Source organism: Cherax quadricarinatus, chromosome 43 (genome assembly GCF_038502225.1).
Source record: "Cherax quadricarinatus isolate ZL_2023a chromosome 43, ASM3850222v1, whole genome shotgun sequence".
Lineage (NCBI taxonomy): Eukaryota > Metazoa > Arthropoda > Malacostraca > Decapoda > Parastacidae > Cherax > Cherax quadricarinatus.
In genome coordinates this window covers 18,800,548-18,817,980 of record NC_091334.1, presented here as the reverse complement: position 1 = coordinate 18,817,980, position 17,433 = coordinate 18,800,548, and the positions used below count along the sequence as shown (strand labels likewise).

General features: G+C 40.1%; 1 protein-coding gene across 1 annotated transcript in view; it reads left to right on the top strand.

Moving 5' to 3' along the window:
- Nucleotides 1-424: 424 nt before the first annotated feature.
- Nucleotides 425-17,433, top strand: part of LOC138853920 (uncharacterized) — a 34,674-nt gene continuing 17,665 nt past the window's right edge. Inside the window, exon 1 of the mRNA XM_070093638.1 lies at nt 425-617. Within this exon, the coding sequence (XP_069949739.1) occupies nt 517-617 (101 nt within the window). The 5' untranslated portion in view covers nt 425-516. The remainder of the gene's footprint in view (nt 618-17,433) is intronic.

Here is a 17,433-nt window from a genome sequence, read left to right as displayed (position 1 = left end):
CACAGAACTCGTGACGTCCTCATGACGTGACCTCTGATTGGACCCAGAGGTCTCTTGAGGTCCTCACTGATTATATGAGGACGCTTCCGACGTACTCGTAATATCCTCACAGATTGGTCCACAGTACTCGTGACAGCCTCACTGATTGGCCCAGATTATTATTATTATTATAATCAAAACCAAGCGCTAAACCCACAAGGATCATATATCGCTGTGATTGGTTCGGAGTACTCGTGACGTCCTCGTTCATCTGGACTGCAACTATGTTTTTTCCATGTATTATATAACAACAATATAATGCACAACTATTTAAAGTCAATTTTTTATTTATTTGTGACGTTCAGGTTACTGATTGGCTTTAAGAGCTTGTGACGTGCTCATCGCTGATTGGTCCTGGGCCCCCATGACGTTTTCCTTATCCTTGACGTTTCTCGAGAGAAAATAAGTCTTAGTAAGGGAGTGTTCTGGGCCGGCACCGGTGTCATACGCAGAATATACATTTTTTTGAGTGTCACCATGAAGGTTGAGTGTAAGTCACCCATGGTGGTGGTAGCCCATAGGCTGCCCTTCACCCTCCAGCCTGACCCACACACAGGAAAGTTGACCAGGAAGCCAAGGTTAGTACACACTGGAAGGTCAGTCAGAGGTTACCATCCTTGATGCCAGTGAGGGGCTCTTGATCCAGTGACTTGGACCTCTCCTCCCTCTTACATGTCTACACAAATATATTACTCATTACGACTATAACCGGATATAAGCATGTAAATAATATATTACCACTGTACCTTGTTCCACTAACATTTAGGTACCGGTACTGTGGAAAATACTGTATATATTTTCCGGAAATACGGTAATTTATAGGTAAATAGATGGCCTATACTGTATTTAATAATATTTGTCATAGAAAACGGAAAGCCTGCGTCTGGGCAGGAGACTCGCCATCTTGGTTTTGAATTTTGTACAAACGTTGGTGCAATGGGAAGAATTTTTCGTGCTCTAGAGGTTAAAATTGTGTTGACACCTCTCAAATAGGAGGCGAAATTGGTGGATGTGCATTCCTGCATAACTTGAGATATCAGACGACTGGACAAGACAGCTCCAGGAACCTCAGATAAGCTCTCTAGATTTGTGTGTAATTCTGGCCAGCATTATTTTCATAGATTTAGTTAGAGTGAGGTTTTCTGAGTATGATACACATTAATCTCCAGTCAGATTGGTGAGTGATATTAAGATATATTTTCCCTCTGTTATGTAATTGTGTATATATATAACCATTTATTATTTTTAATATACAGTCCACAAATTTATATATTTACCAGTATTCCTGGTGTATGTATATTTCATTTAATTAATAGGTCCAGAGAAACTTGTGGTTAAGACAGCGGTAGGTATCGAAGGGGGACATTTTTTGCGACCTAGGTGTCCCAAATTCCTACTTGTCTATGTAACATTGATAAATAATAATTATCTTTATCATTTACTGTTATGTACATAATTAGTTACATTCAGATAAATGCAATTTTCCATATTTAATTAGCCCGTTGGTCCTTCTTGAACCAGAGGTAATTAGTGAAGTCATTAATTAGTTAATTTCTTAATAATTATATGTGAAATGACAGAAGGAAGTGGATGTTAAATTCACAAATTTACTTAATGTGTAGTAGATTATAATAATTACAATATTAATTTTGATAAGCTAAGCTCAAGTCTGGCTAAGTTTATATTATATTTGTATAATATTAATTTGATAAGCCAAGTGTAGCTAATTATATTAATGTGTATATTAATTTTGCAAAGCCAAAGTGGCTAGGATTTATATTAATGTATTTGTATAATGTTAATTTTGATAAGCCAATTCTGGCCAAGATTTATATCAATGTATGTGTAATTGATAAGCCAAGTGTAACTAATTATATTAATGTGTATATTAATTTTGCTATGCCAAATTCTGGCAAGGATTTATTAATTTGTGTAATATTAATTTTGATGAGCCAAGTTTGTATTAATGTACATTTAAAATTTATATAATTTTCTTGCACATGTAATTGCTAAGCTCAAGTAGCTAGGATTTATTCAAAGGTAAGTTGTATCAGTGTTGTAAGTTGTAATCAGTGTTATTAATAAAGTTGAATTTAATACATTGCATCATGGCTGAAAATGAGGAAATTAATATAGAAGACAAACATATGGAATATAGAGCAAAGAAAGCATCATTGCAAGCTAGAAAGGGTCATGTAACCAAGGCATATAATAAATGTTTGGAATTAATGAATCAAGAAACTGTGAATACTGATGATTTAAAATTGTATTTAGATGCTTTAGCGAATAGATATGATTCATACAAATTATATTACAACAAATATGAAGGAGATTTGTTAGTAAACTGTGTAGATGAGACTGAAGTAGATCTCATGATTAATCAGTATTATGAATTAGAGGAAAAGATTCTTGTAAAAGTCAGGCCTTGAATAAATTAAAATGTGTAAACCAGGCAGTTAATCAGTCTGCTCCAACAAATAATATGTCTTTGCCAAAACTCCCAGAACTATGTTTACCTGTATTTAATCCTGGTGAAAACTGGGAGGAATTTTGGTCAGTTTTTAAAGCAGCTGTGCATGACAGGAGTGACCTAGCCTGTGTAACTAAATTATTTTACCTCAAAGGACAGGTAAGAGGAGATGCTCACATACTGATACAAGCCTTTCCCAATGTAGATGACTCTTACAAGGAAGCAGTTGACTTGTTGAAGGTCACTTATGGTAATATAGAACAAAGTAGGTTGGATCTAGTGAATATCATTATTAATTTAAAATCTCCAGATCACACTTACAAAGGTTTACAGCAGTTTAGAATTAAACTGGAGAGCACTCTCAAAACATTAAGTAATAAATATAATCTGAAGGAATCAGACTGGTTATTGAGTGCCATTGTACAGAATAAATTAAACTATAAAACACTTGAATGACTCTCTAACAAATATCACAAGGGTTATTTTGGTCTGGAGGAAATAAGACTAGGTCTACAAGAATTAATTGTGCAGTTGCAGACCAGCCAACTAACTTATTTAAAGATGCAACACATAATAACTCTGAGGTATCTGTCAAGTTTCACAAAGGGAGAAATTATCCCAATAGTAATAATCAAAATTCATTTCCTAAAAAGAGTTGCATAGGTGCATATCAAGTAGCAAGAATCAGAAATAATGATTCTCCACTAGGTAAGAAGAATAAGTACCCTCCTAAGAGTAGCCCAGTTAATAAGAAACCAGTCAGAGAAAAGAGAGATTGTCTTTTCTGCAAGGGTACTCATTTATCTAAGAATTGCAATGCACACAATTCATGGAATGATAAAGTTGAAAGATTGGAGGAACTTGACAGATGTATCAGATGTTTAGGTAATCACAATGTAAAGGATTGTTATGCCAAATTAAACTTCTGTTATCAATGTCACAAAGGAAGACACCATATAGTCATGTGTAAAGGTCTATTTGATAATGTTGATAATAATGATAATGTTGACAATCCTGACACAACAGTGGCTAATGTAAAAATTGCTGCTAATGTTAATAATAAGTCTTGCTGAAGTAGCCTTACCTGTGTTACAGGTAAAAATTGATGATAAAAGGCATAAATCAAAAAATGTAAATGCATTATTGGACCAGGGATCCCAGCGTACTTTCATAAAACGTAAATGTCTTGATGGTATGAAAGTACAGATGGGAGATCCCACAACTTTAAAATTATCTGGTTTTCTCTCGGATAAAAGGGCTCAATTGTATGACACTGTTTATGTAACTGTCAGGTTGGGCAATGAGAAAAAACGTGTTAATGCAGTAATTGTAGATAGACTTCCAGAGAAAATATCTACAGTAGGGCTTAGTAAAGCTACAGAAAGACTTTCACATAATGTAAATTTAGCACCTTCTGGTGTAAGTGATGATTCTGTAGGCCCAATAAATATTTTGATAGGTAGTGACTATTATGCCTCCTTTGTAAAGGGTATGGTAAAGAAATGTGGTGTCACCCTTTTGAAGACTGCAGGAGGCCATGTAATGTATGGTAGGATTCCTCGTAATAATAATTCATGACTAGAGGAAACTACAAATACCATAACTGTGTGTCTTACTCATGAAGTCGTACCCCAGTATAATTCTTCCATAGAGGATGGTGTTGAACCAGTGCATAAATTGTGGGAATTAGACAGCATTGGAATAAATGTAAATGAAGAAAGTCCAGACGATTCTTTTACTCAAGAACAATACCTGAGAGATGTAAAATTTGAATCTGGACAATACTGGGTGCGACTTCCGTGGAGACTGAACCATCCAGAATTGTCCACTAATTACAGAATGGCATATAGACAGTTAAAGGCTCAGCTCCGCGAACTGAGTTAGACACCAGAATTGTTAACTGCATATAATGATATAATTGCTGAACAGTTAATTAATAAATTTATAGAAGAGGTACCTCCTGAGAAAGCCAAAATTTATGGTCACTATTTGCCCCATCACGGAGTGAAGAAGGATTCTAAGACCACTCCTTTGAGGATTGTGTTTAATTGTAGTGCCAGGAGTAACAAAAATATACCTAGTTTAAATGACTGTTTGATGACAGGTCCATCGTTGACGGAAAAATTAGGAGATATCTTATTAAATTTCAGAGTGAAGCATTATTCCTTTATGGCTGACATAAGTAAAGCTTTCCTAAGAGTGAGTTTACAAGAGGCTGACCGGGATTGTACCCGCTTCTTATGGCCTGAGAATCCTACTGACCCACTTAGCCCTCTGAAAACCTTTCGCTTTAGGAGTGTATTATTTGGTGCTACATCCAGTCCGTTCCTACTTCAAGTGACGATAAATGCACACCTTAAACGTATGGAAAGTCCATTGAGTAAGGTAATGAGCAAACAATTTTATGTGGACAATTTCCCGGGTGTGACGTCAACTGAAGAGGAACTGTTAATGACTTATGGAGAGGCTAATAAAATAATGCAAAGTGCAAATATGCCTCTGAGAGAATGGAATAGTAATTCGTCCAAATTGAAGGACAAAATAAGTAAAGATTACCCTGGAGATGAAGTGCCAAAATGTAGTAATGTATTGGGTTTAAATTGGGATACTGAGAGAGATTTGTTAATGTTAAAACCTAATAATTACAGTATGCCCAATAAATTAACTAAGAGAGTTTTGCTTGCTGAAGTTTCCAAATGTTTTGATCCACTAGGTTTAGTGTCACCCCTTACTATAAGAGGGAAATTATTAATACAGGAAGCATGGAAACTTAAATGTGCTTGGGATGAAATACTACCTGAGGAATTCATTAAAAGGTGGGATGAATTAATTGGTGATTATGAAAAAACTCCAATGTTGGAGTTCCCACGCCAGGTGGCCAATCCAAATGGGAAAAATGCACTCCACATTTTTTGTGATGCTTCAAAATTGGCATATGGAGCAGTTGCTTACCTTCAATGTAATAGTGTTATTTCTCTTGTTATGTCTAAGGCTAAAGTGTCTCCAATTAAATCACGTACCTTACCTCAGTTGGAATTAAGAGCCATTTATGTAGGTGTCAAATTAGCTAATTATATAAGAAATAAGTTGCAGGAGGTAAATATTAGTGACACTGTAATTTGGTCTGATAATGAGGTATCCTTACAATGGATTCGCAATGGAAACAGTAAAATTGTGTACGTACAAAACAGAGTCGCTGAAATTAATCAGATGCAAGAGAAGTATAATAGTTTGGGTCAGCATATGTTAACATTTAATCATGTACCTGGTGAGGAGAATCCAGCTGATTTCTTGTCTCGAGGTTTACCTTATGCTAAATTTGTAAATGCTGTATCATGGTTTAAAGGACCAAGCTGGTTGGTAAATAAAGCTAATTGGCCTGTACAAAAGGCGTATATTGCTCCTGTTGAAATTACTGTGACCACCGCTCCAATAGTTTGTCCTTCCTTAGCCATTGATATAAATAGGTATTCTTCTTTACCCAAACTAATCAATGTAACTAAATTGGTGTTTAAATTTCTAAACAAGATGAATATTTCATATAAGTTTTCAAATCCTCTTGAATATTGGATAAAGAGGGTACAGGAGGAAATCTATGGAAATGAGATTAAATTGATGATGGAAAGAAAAATTGGGGCTGTATTTAGAGAACAATGTAATTAGGTGCAGAGGTAGGTTACAAAATGCTGAATTGGGTGATTATGCTAAACACCCTATCTTACTGCCCAAAACTCATCATCTAACAAATTTAATTGTGCTAAATGCCAATAAAAATGTAATGTATGGTGGGGTACAAGATACCTTAAATTGTATTAGGGAAACTTTCTGGATTCCACAAGGACGGCAAAGTGTAAAAAGGGTGATTAAATCTTGTGTAATATGTCGCTGTGTGGATGCCAGATCCTATATGTACCCAGGTCCTCCACCTTTGCCAAATCAGCAATTTGAGTCGTTTTGCAACGACCTCCGCCTGGCCGCAGTGTGGAAAATACTGTATATATTTTCCGGAAATACGGTAATTTATAGGTAAATAGATGGTCTATACTGTATTTAATAATATTTGTCATAGAAAACGGAAAGCCTGCGTCTGGGCAGGAGACTCGCCATCTTGGTTTTGAATTTTGTACAAACGTTGGTGCAATGGGAAGAATTTTTCGTGCTCTAGAGGTTAAAATTGTGTTGACACCTCTCAAATAGGAGGCGAAATTGGTGGATGTGCATTGCTGCATAACTTGAGATATCAGACGACTGGACAAGACAGCTCCAGGAACCTCAGATAAGCTCTCTAGATTTGTGTGTAATTCTGGCCAGCATTATTTTCATAGATTTAGTTAGAGTGAGGTTTTCTGAGTATGATACACATTAATCTCCAGTCAAATTGGTGAGTGATATTAAGATATATTTTCCTTCTGTTATGTAATTGTGTATATATATATAACCATTTATTATTTTTAATATACAGTCCACAAATTTATATTTACCAGTATTCCTGGTGTATGTATATTTCATTTAATTAATAGGTCCAGAGCAACTTGTGGTTATGACAGTGGTAGGTATCGAAGGGGGACATTTTTTGCGACCTAGGTGTCCCAAATTCCTACTTGTCTATGTAACATTGATAAATAATAATTATCTTTGTTATCATTTACTGTTATGTACATAATTAGTTACATTCAGATAAATGCAATTTTCCACAGGTACCCATATGTACAATTATTATACATTTTAACATATGTAAATTACCTAGGATAGCCCCCAAAAAAGTCAGTGACATATTTCTATTGGGGTCCTTGTATTTCCATTGGGGTGCATAATTAAAGATATTAACTTAACCTCCCCATATCTGAATCAAATGCCTCCCATTTCCCTTATAACATGAAATAATACAATACCCGAGTGTCATGTTACTTTTCCAACAGTCAAGGATACTTCTGTGGTATTAATTGGGATTAAAGTCAACTCTGTTCCTGTAGCTGCTGCGTCAGTGGTTGCTACTGCTGCAGCTCTTGCTGTTGTACTGTTGTTGCTGTTATGCTGCTGCTGCTGTTGCTGTTGTACTGTTGTTGCTGTTATGCTGCTGTTGTACTGCTGTTGCTGTTATGCTACTGTTGCTGTTGCACTGTTGTTGCCGTTATGCTGCTGTTGCTTTTGTACTGTTGTTGCTGTTATGCTGCTGTTGCTGTTGTAATGTTATGCTGCTGTTGTACTGCTGTTGCTGTTGTGCTGCTGTTGATGTTATGCTGCTGTTGCTGTTGTGCTGCTGTTGCTGTTGTGCTGCTGTTGATGTTATGCTGCTGTTGCTGTTGTGCTGCTGTTGATGTTATGCTGCTGTTGCTGTTGTGCTGCTGTTGATGTTATGCTGCTGTTGCTGTTGTGCTGCTGTTGATGTTATGCTGCTGTTGCTGTTGTGCTGCTGTTGCTGTTATGCTGCTGTTGATGTTATGCTGCTGTTGCTGTTATGCTGCTGTTGCTGTTGTGCTGCTGTTGATGTTATGCTGTTGTGCTGCTGTTGCTGTTGTGCTGCTGTTGATGTTATGCTGCTGTTGCTGTTATGCTGCTGTTGCTGTTGTGCTGCTGTTGCTGTTGTGCTGCTGTTGCTGTTGTGCTGCTGTTGATGTTATGCTGCTGTTGATGTTATGCTGCTGTTGCTGTTGTGCTGGTGTTGCTGTTATGCTGCTGTTGCTGTTATGTTGCTGTTACTGTTATGTTGCTGTTATGCTGCTGTTGCTGTTATGCTGCTGTTGCTGTTATGCTGCTGTTGCTGTTATGCTGCTGTTGCTGTTATGCTGCTGTTGATGTTATGCTGCTGTTGCTGTTGTGCTGCTGTTGATGTTATGCTGCTGTTGCTGTTATGCTGCTGTTGCTGTTATGCTGCTGTTGATGTTATGCTGCTGTTGCTGTTATGCTGCTGTTGCTGTTATGCTGCTGTTGCTGTTATGCTGCTGTTGCTGTTATGCTGCTGTTGCTATTGAAACTGAAGCGATTCTGTTTTGTTTGCTGCTGCAGCTGTTGTTACTGGTGTTACTGGTGTTACTGTTGTTACTGTTGTTACTGTTGTTACTGTTGTTACTGGTGTTACTGGTGTTACTGGTGTTACTGGTGTTACTGGTGTTACTGGTGTTACTGGTGTTACTGTTGTTACTGGTGTTACTGGTGTTACTGGTGTTACTGGTGTTACTGGTGTTACTGTTGTTACTGGTGTTACTGGTGTTACTGGTGTTACTGGTGTTACTGGTGCATCTGCTGTAGCCACTATAGTGTTGCTGATGTATGGTTACATCACTGATATTGCTGCTATTGTTGCTTCTGCTATTGTTACTGTTGCTGTTATCGTTGATGTTACCTGGAGAGAGTTCCGGGGGTCAACGCCCCCGCGACCCGGTCTGTGACCAGGCCTCATGGTGAATGAGAGCCTGATCAACCAGGCTATTACTGCTGGCTGCACGTAATCCAACGTACGAGCCACAGCCCGGCTGGCCAGGTACCGGCTTTAAGTTGATAAATTAGACACATGTGCAACTCTTGGGTATCTTTATTGAGGAAACGTTTTCGCCACTGTGTGGCGAAACGTTTCCTCAATAAAGATACCCAAGAGTTGCACATGTGTCTAATTTATCAACATGTCGGTTCTCTGAACCATTCATCTACAAACCGGCTTTAAGTGCTTGTCCAGTGCCAGCTTGAAGACAGCCAGGGGTCTATTGGTAATCCCCCTTATGATAAATTAGACACATGGTACTTCAAGGGATCAGGATCCTTGTTGTGAGAGCTTCTGTCGCAAATAATGAACTTGTAAATAACAAAAAAGGCACAATACCGTGACTGGAACGATACACAAATAACCCGCACATAAAAGAGAGAAGCGGTGTGACTTTGTCAATGGTCAAAGTCGGACCGAAACGTCGTCGTAAGCTTCTCTCTTTTATGTGCGGGTTATTTGTGTAATGAACTTGTCAATGCTATCTTTATTAAAATAAATCAACTTTAGCCTTATTATCACATGAAACAAACAAGAGGCTACGAGTCAACCTCATATATTTATAATAATTGTATTGTGTATTATTATTATTATTAAATATTAGCCGGTATTCTCCCGGCCCGGGCCTTTTCCAAGTGGTGGCCCGGCCTTGGCTCCCTCTTGAGGGAGTGTCTGAGACCTAAGTCTCCCATGGGAGGAGGCACAAGTACCTCCTCATCTTTGGGACCAACTGTCCCCCAGCCTGGTGGCTGGTGACCCGGTGGTCTGGTGGCTAAAGCTCCCGCTTCACACACGGAGGGCCCGGGTTCGATTCCCGGCGGGTGGAAACATTTGACACGTTTCCTTACACCTGTTGTCCTGTTCACCTAGCAGCAATTAGGTACCTGGGTGTTAGTCGACTGGTGTGGGTCGCATCCTGGGGGACAAGATTAAGGACCCCAATGGAAATAAGTTAGACAGTCCACGATGACGCACTGACTTTCTTGGGTTATCCTGGGTGGCTAACCCTCCGGGGTTAAAAATCCGAACGAAATCTTATCTCTTATCTTATCTTAAGCTAGGCCTCTCTGGTCTGCCATCCCCGCCACAAGGGGGCAAATGGGAATGACAGTCTTATGAGCTAAAGGCTCGGGCTCAGGCACCTACCCTACCCTAGAAGGGTTAGGCATAGTGTCGATGTGTATTGTGTACTCGTAGAATTAACATTAATTCATATGACTGAAAATTAATAAATTGTTATATTCACTTATACTTTGTTATATTTGTGTTTATAACTTTTCAAACGTGATTTACTTTTTCAGTACTAATCTCATTCTTTCAGTATTTTTGTTTAATTAGGGAAAAAGCACTAAACCCGTAGTGGTCATATAGCACCTGAGGAATGGGAGGCAGTCAGTCTTGATCCAAGGTAGGGGAAGATTAATCTTCTTCGGATCAAGAGCCCTTCATCAACATCAGTGCACTTTCCATGGATTTCACTACAATAAAATACGAGTTAAAAGATAATTGTGTTACACTTCCATTAATCAGCTAGTATTTACCACTGTTACAGTGCCGGTGGTCTGGTAACATAATATTTACCACTGTTACAGTGCTGGTGGTCTGGTAACATAGTATTTACTACTGTTACAGTGCCGGTGGTCTGGTAACATAGTATTTACTACTGTTACAGTGCCGGTGGTCTGGTAACATAGTATTTACCACTGTTACAGTGCCGGTGGTCTGGTAACATAGTATTTACTACTGTTACAGTGCCGGTGGTCTGGTAACATAGTATTTACTACTGTTACAGTGCTGGTGGTCTGGTAACATAGTATTTACTACTGTTACAGTGCCGGTGGTCTGGTAACATAGTATTTACTACTGTTACAGTGCCGGTGGTCTGGTAACATAGTATTTACTACTGTTACAGTGCCGGTGGTCTGGTAACATAGTATTTACTACTGTTACAGTGCCGGTGGTCTGGTAACATAGTATTTACTACTGTTACAGTGCCGGTGGTCTGGTAACATAGTATTTACTACTGTTACAGTGCCGGTGGTCTGGTAACATAGTATTTACTACTGTTACAGTGCTGGTGGTCTGGTAACATAGTATTTACTACTGTTACAGTGCCGGTGGTCTGGTAACATAGTATTTACTACTGTTACAGTGCTGGTGGTCTGGTAACATAGTATTTACCACTGTTACAGTGCTGGTGGTCTGGTAACATAGTATTTACCACTGTTACAGTGCTGGTGGTCTGGTAACATAGTATTTACCACTGTTACAGTGCCGGTGGTCTGGTAACATAGTATTTACTACTGTTACAGTGCCGGTGGTCTGGTAACATAGTATTTACCACTGTTACAGTGCTGGTGGTCTGGTAACATAGTATTTACCACTGTTACAGTGCTGGTGGTCTGGTAACATAGTATTTACCACTGTTACAGTGCTGGTGGTCTGGTAACATAGTATTTACCACTGTTACAGTGCTGGTGGTCTGGTAACATAGTATTTACCACTGTTACAGTGCTGGTGGTCTGGTAACATAGTATTTACTACTGTTACAGTGCTGGTGGTCTGGTAACATAGTATTTACCACTGTTACAGTGCTTGTGGTCTGGTAACATAGTATTTACCACTGTTACAGTGCCGGTGGTCTGGTAACATAGTATTTACTACTGTTACAGTGCTGGTGGTCTGGTAACATAGTATTTACCACTGTTACAGTGCTGGTGGTCTGGTAACATAGTATTTACCACTGTTACAGTGCTTGTGGTCTGGTAACATAATATTTACCACTGTTACAGTGCTGGTGGTCTGGTAACATAGTATTTACTACTGTTACAGTGCTGGTGGTCTGGTAACATAGTATTTACCACTGTTACAGTGCTGGTGGTCTGGTAACATAATATTTACCACTGTTACAGTGCTGGTGGTCTGGTAACATAGTATTTACTACTGTTACAGTGCTGGTGGTCTGGTAACATAGTATTTACTACTGTTACAGTGCCGGTGGTCTGGTAACATAGTATTTACCACTGTTACAGTGCTTGTGGTCTGGTAACATAGTATTTACTACTGTTACAGTGCTTGTGGTCTGGTAACATAGTATTTACCACTGTTACAGTGCCGGTGGTCTGGTAACATAGTATTTACTACTGTTACAGTGCTTGTGGTCTGGTAACATAGTATTTACCACTGTTACAGTGCTTGTGGTCTGGTAACATAGTATTTACCACTGTTACAGTGCTTGTGGTCTGGTAACATAGTATTTACCACTGTTACAGTGCTGGTGGTCTGGTAACATAATATTTACCACTGTTACAGTGCTGGTGGTCTGGTAACATAGTATTTACCACTGTTACAGTGCTGGTGGTCTGGTAACATAGTATTTACCACTGTTACAGTGCTGGTGGTCTGGTAACATAATATTTACCACTGTTACAGTGCTGGTGGTCTGGTAACATAGTATTTACCACTGTTACAGTGCTGGTGGTCTGGTAGCATAGTATTTACTACTGTTACAGTGCCGGTGGTCTGGTAACATAGTATTTACTACTGTTACAGTGCTGGTGGTCTGGTAACATAGTATTTACCACTGTTACAGTGCTGGTGGTCTGATGACATAGTATTTACCACTGTTACAGTGCCGGTGGTCTGGTAACATAGTATTTACCACTGTTACAGTGCCGGTGGTCTGATGACGTAATATTTACCACTGTTACAGTGCCGGTGGTCTGGTAACATAGTATTTACCACTGTTACAGTGCTGGTGGTCTGGTAACATAGTATTTACCACTGTTACAGTGCTGGTGGTCTGGTAACATAGTATTTACCACTGTTACAGTGCTGGTGGTCTGGTAACATAGTATTTACTACTGTTACAGTGCTGGTGGTCTGGTAACATAGTATTTACCACTGTTACAGTGCTGGTGGTCTGGTAACATAGTATTTACCATTGTTACAGTGCTGGTGGTCTGGTAACATAGTATTTACCACTGTTACAGTGCTGGTGGTCTGATGACATAGTATTTACCACTGTTACAGTGCCGGTGGTCTGGTAACATAGTATTTACCACTGTTACAGTGCCGGTGGTCTGATGACGTAATATTTACCACTGTTACAGTGCCGGTGGTCTGGTAACATAGTATTTACCACTGTTACAGTGCTGGTGGTCTGATGACGTAATATTTACCACTGTTACAGTGCTGGTGGTCTGATGACGTAATATTTACCATTGTTACAGTGCTGGTGGTCTGATGACGTAATATTTACCACTGTTACAGTGCTGGTGGTCTGGTAACATAATATTTACCACTGTTACAGTGCTGGTGGTCTGGTACCATAGTATTTACCACTGTTACAGTGCCGGTGGTCTGGTAACATAGTATTTACCACTGTTACAGTGCTGGTGGTCTGGTAACATAATATTTACCACTGTTACAGTGCTGGTGGTCTGATGACGTAATATTTACCATTGTTACAGTGCTGGTGGTCTGATGACGTAATATTTACCACTGTTACAGTGCTGGTGGTCTGGTAACATAATATTTACCACTGTTACAGTGCTGGTGGTCTGATGACGTAATATTTACCACTGTTACAGTGGTGGTCTGGTAACATAATATTTACCACTGTTACAGTGCTGGTGGTCTGGTAACATAATATTTACCACTGTTACAGTGCTGGTGGTCTGGTAACAATATTTACCACTGTTACAGTGCTGGTGGTCTGGTAACAATATTTACCACTGTTACAGTGCTGGTGGTCTGGTAACATAATATTTACCACTGTTACAGTGCTGGTGGTCTGGTAACATAATATTTACCACTGTTACAGTGCTGGTGGTCTGGTAACAATATTTACCACTGTTACAGTGCTGGTGGTCTGGTAACAATATTTACTACTGTTACAGTGCTGGTGGTCTGATGACGTAATATTTACCACTGTTACAGTGCTGGTGGTCTGGTGACATAATATTTACCACTGTTACAGTGCTGGTGGTCTGATGACGTAATATTTACCACTGTTACAGTGCTGGTGGTCTGGTAACAATATTTACTACTGTTACAGTGCTGGTGGTCTGGTGACATAATATTTACCACTGTTACAGTGCTGGTGGTCTGATGACGTAATATTTACCACTGTTACAGTGCTGGTGGTCTGGTGACATAATATTTACCACTGTTACAGTGCTGGTGGTCTGATGACGTAATATTTACCACTGTTACAGTGCTGGTGGTCTGGTGACATAATATTTACCACTGTTACAGTGCTGGTGGTCTGATGACGTAATATTTACCACTGTTACAGTGCTGGTGGTCTGATGACGTAATATTTACCACTGTTACAGTGCTGGTGGTCTGATGACGTAATATTTACCACTGTTACAGTGCTGGTGGTCTGATGACGTAATATTTACCACTGTTACAGTGCTGGTGGTCTGGTAACATAATATTTACCACTGTTACAGTGTTGGTGGTCTGGTAACAATATTTACCACTGTTACAGTGCTGGTGGTCTGATGACGTAATATTTACCACTGTTACAGTGCTGGTGGTCTGATGACGTAATATTTACCACTGTTACAGTGCTGGTGGTCTGGTAACATTGTATTTACCACTGTTACAGTGCTGGTGGTCTGGTGACATAATATTTACCACTGTTACAGTGCTGGTGGTCTGGTAACATAATATTTACCACTGTTACAGTGCTGGTGGTCTGTTGACGTAATATTTACCACTGTTACAGTGCTGGTGGTCTGGTGACATAATATTTACCACTGTTACAGTGCTGGTGGTCTGGTAACATAATATTTACCACTGTTACAGTGCTGGTGGTCTGATGACGTAATATTTATCACTGTTACAGTGCTGGTGGTCTGATTACCTGGAGTTTACCTGGAGAGAGTTTCGGGGGTCAACGCCCCCGCGGCCCGGTCTGTGACCAGGCCTCCTGGTGGATCAGCGCCTGATCAACCAGGCTGTTGCTGCTGGCTGCACGCAAACCAACGTACGAGCCACAGCCCGGCTGATCAGGAACTGTCTTTAGGTGCTTGTCCAGTGCCAGCTTGAAGACTGCCAGGGGTCTGTTGGTAATCCCCCTTATGTGTGCTGGGAGGCAGTTGAACAGTCTCGGGCCCCTGACACTTATTGTATGGTCTCTTAACGTGCTAGTGACACCCCTGCTTTTCATTGGGGGGATGGTGCATCGTCTGCCAAGTCTTTTGCTTTCGTAGTGAGTGATTTTCGTGTGCAAGTTTGGTACTAGTCCCTCTAGGATTTTCCAGGTGTATATAATCATGTATCTCTCCCTCCTGCGTTCCAGGGAATACAGGTTTAGAAACCTCAAGCGCTCCCAGTAATTGAGGTGTTTTATCTCCGTTATGCGCGCCGTGAAAGTTCTCTGTACATTTTCTAGGTCGGCAATTTCACCTGCCTTGAAAGGTGCTGTTAGAGTGCAGCAATATTCCAGCCTAGATAGAACAAGTGACCTGAAGAGTGTCATCATGGGCTTGGCCTCCCTAGTTTTGAAGGTTCTCATTATCCATCCTGTCATTTTTCTAGCAGATGCGATTGATACAATGTTATGGTCCTTGAAGGTGAGATCCTCCGACATAATCACTCCTAGGTCTTTGACGTTGGTGTTTCGCTCTATTTTGTGGCCAGAATTTGTTTTGTACTCTGATGAAGATTTAATTTCCTCATGTTTACCATATCTGAGTAATTGAAATTTCTCATCGTTGAACTTCATATTGTTTTCTGCAGCCCACTGAAAGATTTGGTTGATGTCCGCCTGGAGCCTTGCAGTGTCTGCAATGGAAGACACTGTCATGCAGATTCGGGTGTCATCTGCAAAGGAAGACACGGTGCTGTGGCTGACATCCTTGTCTATGTCGGATATGAGGATGAGGAACAAGATGGGAGCTAGTACTGTGCCTTGTGGGACAGAGCTTTTCACCGTAGCTGCCTCGGACTTTACTCTGTTGACGACTACTCTCTGTGTTCTGTTAGTGAGGAAATTATAGATCCATCGACCGACTTTTCCTGTTATTCCTTTAGCGCGCATTTTGTGCGCTATTACGCCATGGTCACACTTGTCGAAGGCTTTTGCAAAGTCTGTATATATTACATCTGCATTCTTTTTGTCTTCTAGTGCATTTAGGACCTTGTCGTAGTGATCCAGTAGTTGAGACAGACAGGAGCGACCTGTTCTAAACCCATGTTGCCCTGGGTTGTGTAACTGATGGGTTTCTAGATGGGTGGTGATCTTGCTTCTTAGGACCCTTTCAAAGATTTTTATGATATGGGATGTTAGTGCTATTGGTCTGTAGTTCTTTGCTGTTGCTTTACTGCCCCCTTTGTGGAGTGGGGCTATGTCTGTTGTTTTTAGTAACTGAGGGACGACCCCCGTGTCCATGCTCCCTCTCCATAGGATGGAAAAGGCTCGTGATAGGGGCTTCTTGCAGTTCTTGATGAACACAGAGTTCCATGAGTCTGGCCCTGGGGCAGAGTGCATGGGCATGTCATTTATCGCCTGTTCGAAGTCATTTGGCGTCAGGATAACATCGGATAGGCTTGTGTTAGTCAAATTTTGTGGCTCTCTCATAAAAAATTCATTTTGGTCTTCGACTCTCAGTCTGGTTAGCGGCTTGCTAAAAACTGAGTCATATTGGGACTTGAGTAGCTCACTCATTTCCTTGCTGTCATCTGTGTAGGACCCATCTTGTTTAAGTAGGGGCCCAATACAGGACGTTGTTCTCGATTTTGATTTGGCATAGGAGAAGAAATACTTTGGGTTTCTTTCGATTTCATTTATGGCTTTTAGTTCTTCCCGCGATTCCTGACTCCTAAAGGATTCTTTTAGCTTAAGTTCGATGCTTGCTATTTCTCTGACCAGTGTCTCCCTGCGCATTTCAGATATATTGACCTCTTTTAGCCGCTCTGTTATTCTTTTCCGTCGCCTGTAAAGGGAGCGCCTGTCTCTTTCTATTTTACATCTACTCCTCCTTTTTCTTAGAGGAATAAGCCTTGTGCATACATCGAGTGCCACCGAGTTAATCTGTTCTAGGCATAAGTTTGGGTCTGTGTTGCTTAGTATATCTTCCCAGCTTATATCGGTTAGGACTTGGTTTACTTGGTCCCACTTTATGTTTTTGTTATTGAAGTTGAATTTGGTGAATGCTCCCTCATGACTAGTCTCATTTTGTCGGTCTGGGGCTCCATGCATACATGTCTGAACCTCAATTATGTTGTGATCTGAGTATATTGTTTTTGATATGGTGACATTTCTTATCAGATCATCATTGTTAGTGAAGATGAGGTCTAGTGTATTCTCCAGTCTTGTAGGCTCTATTATTTGCTGGTTTAAATTGAATTTTGTGCAGAGATTTAAAAGCTCGTGTGAGTGTGAGTTTTCATCAGAGCTGCCTCCTGGTGTTATTTCTGCAACAATATTATT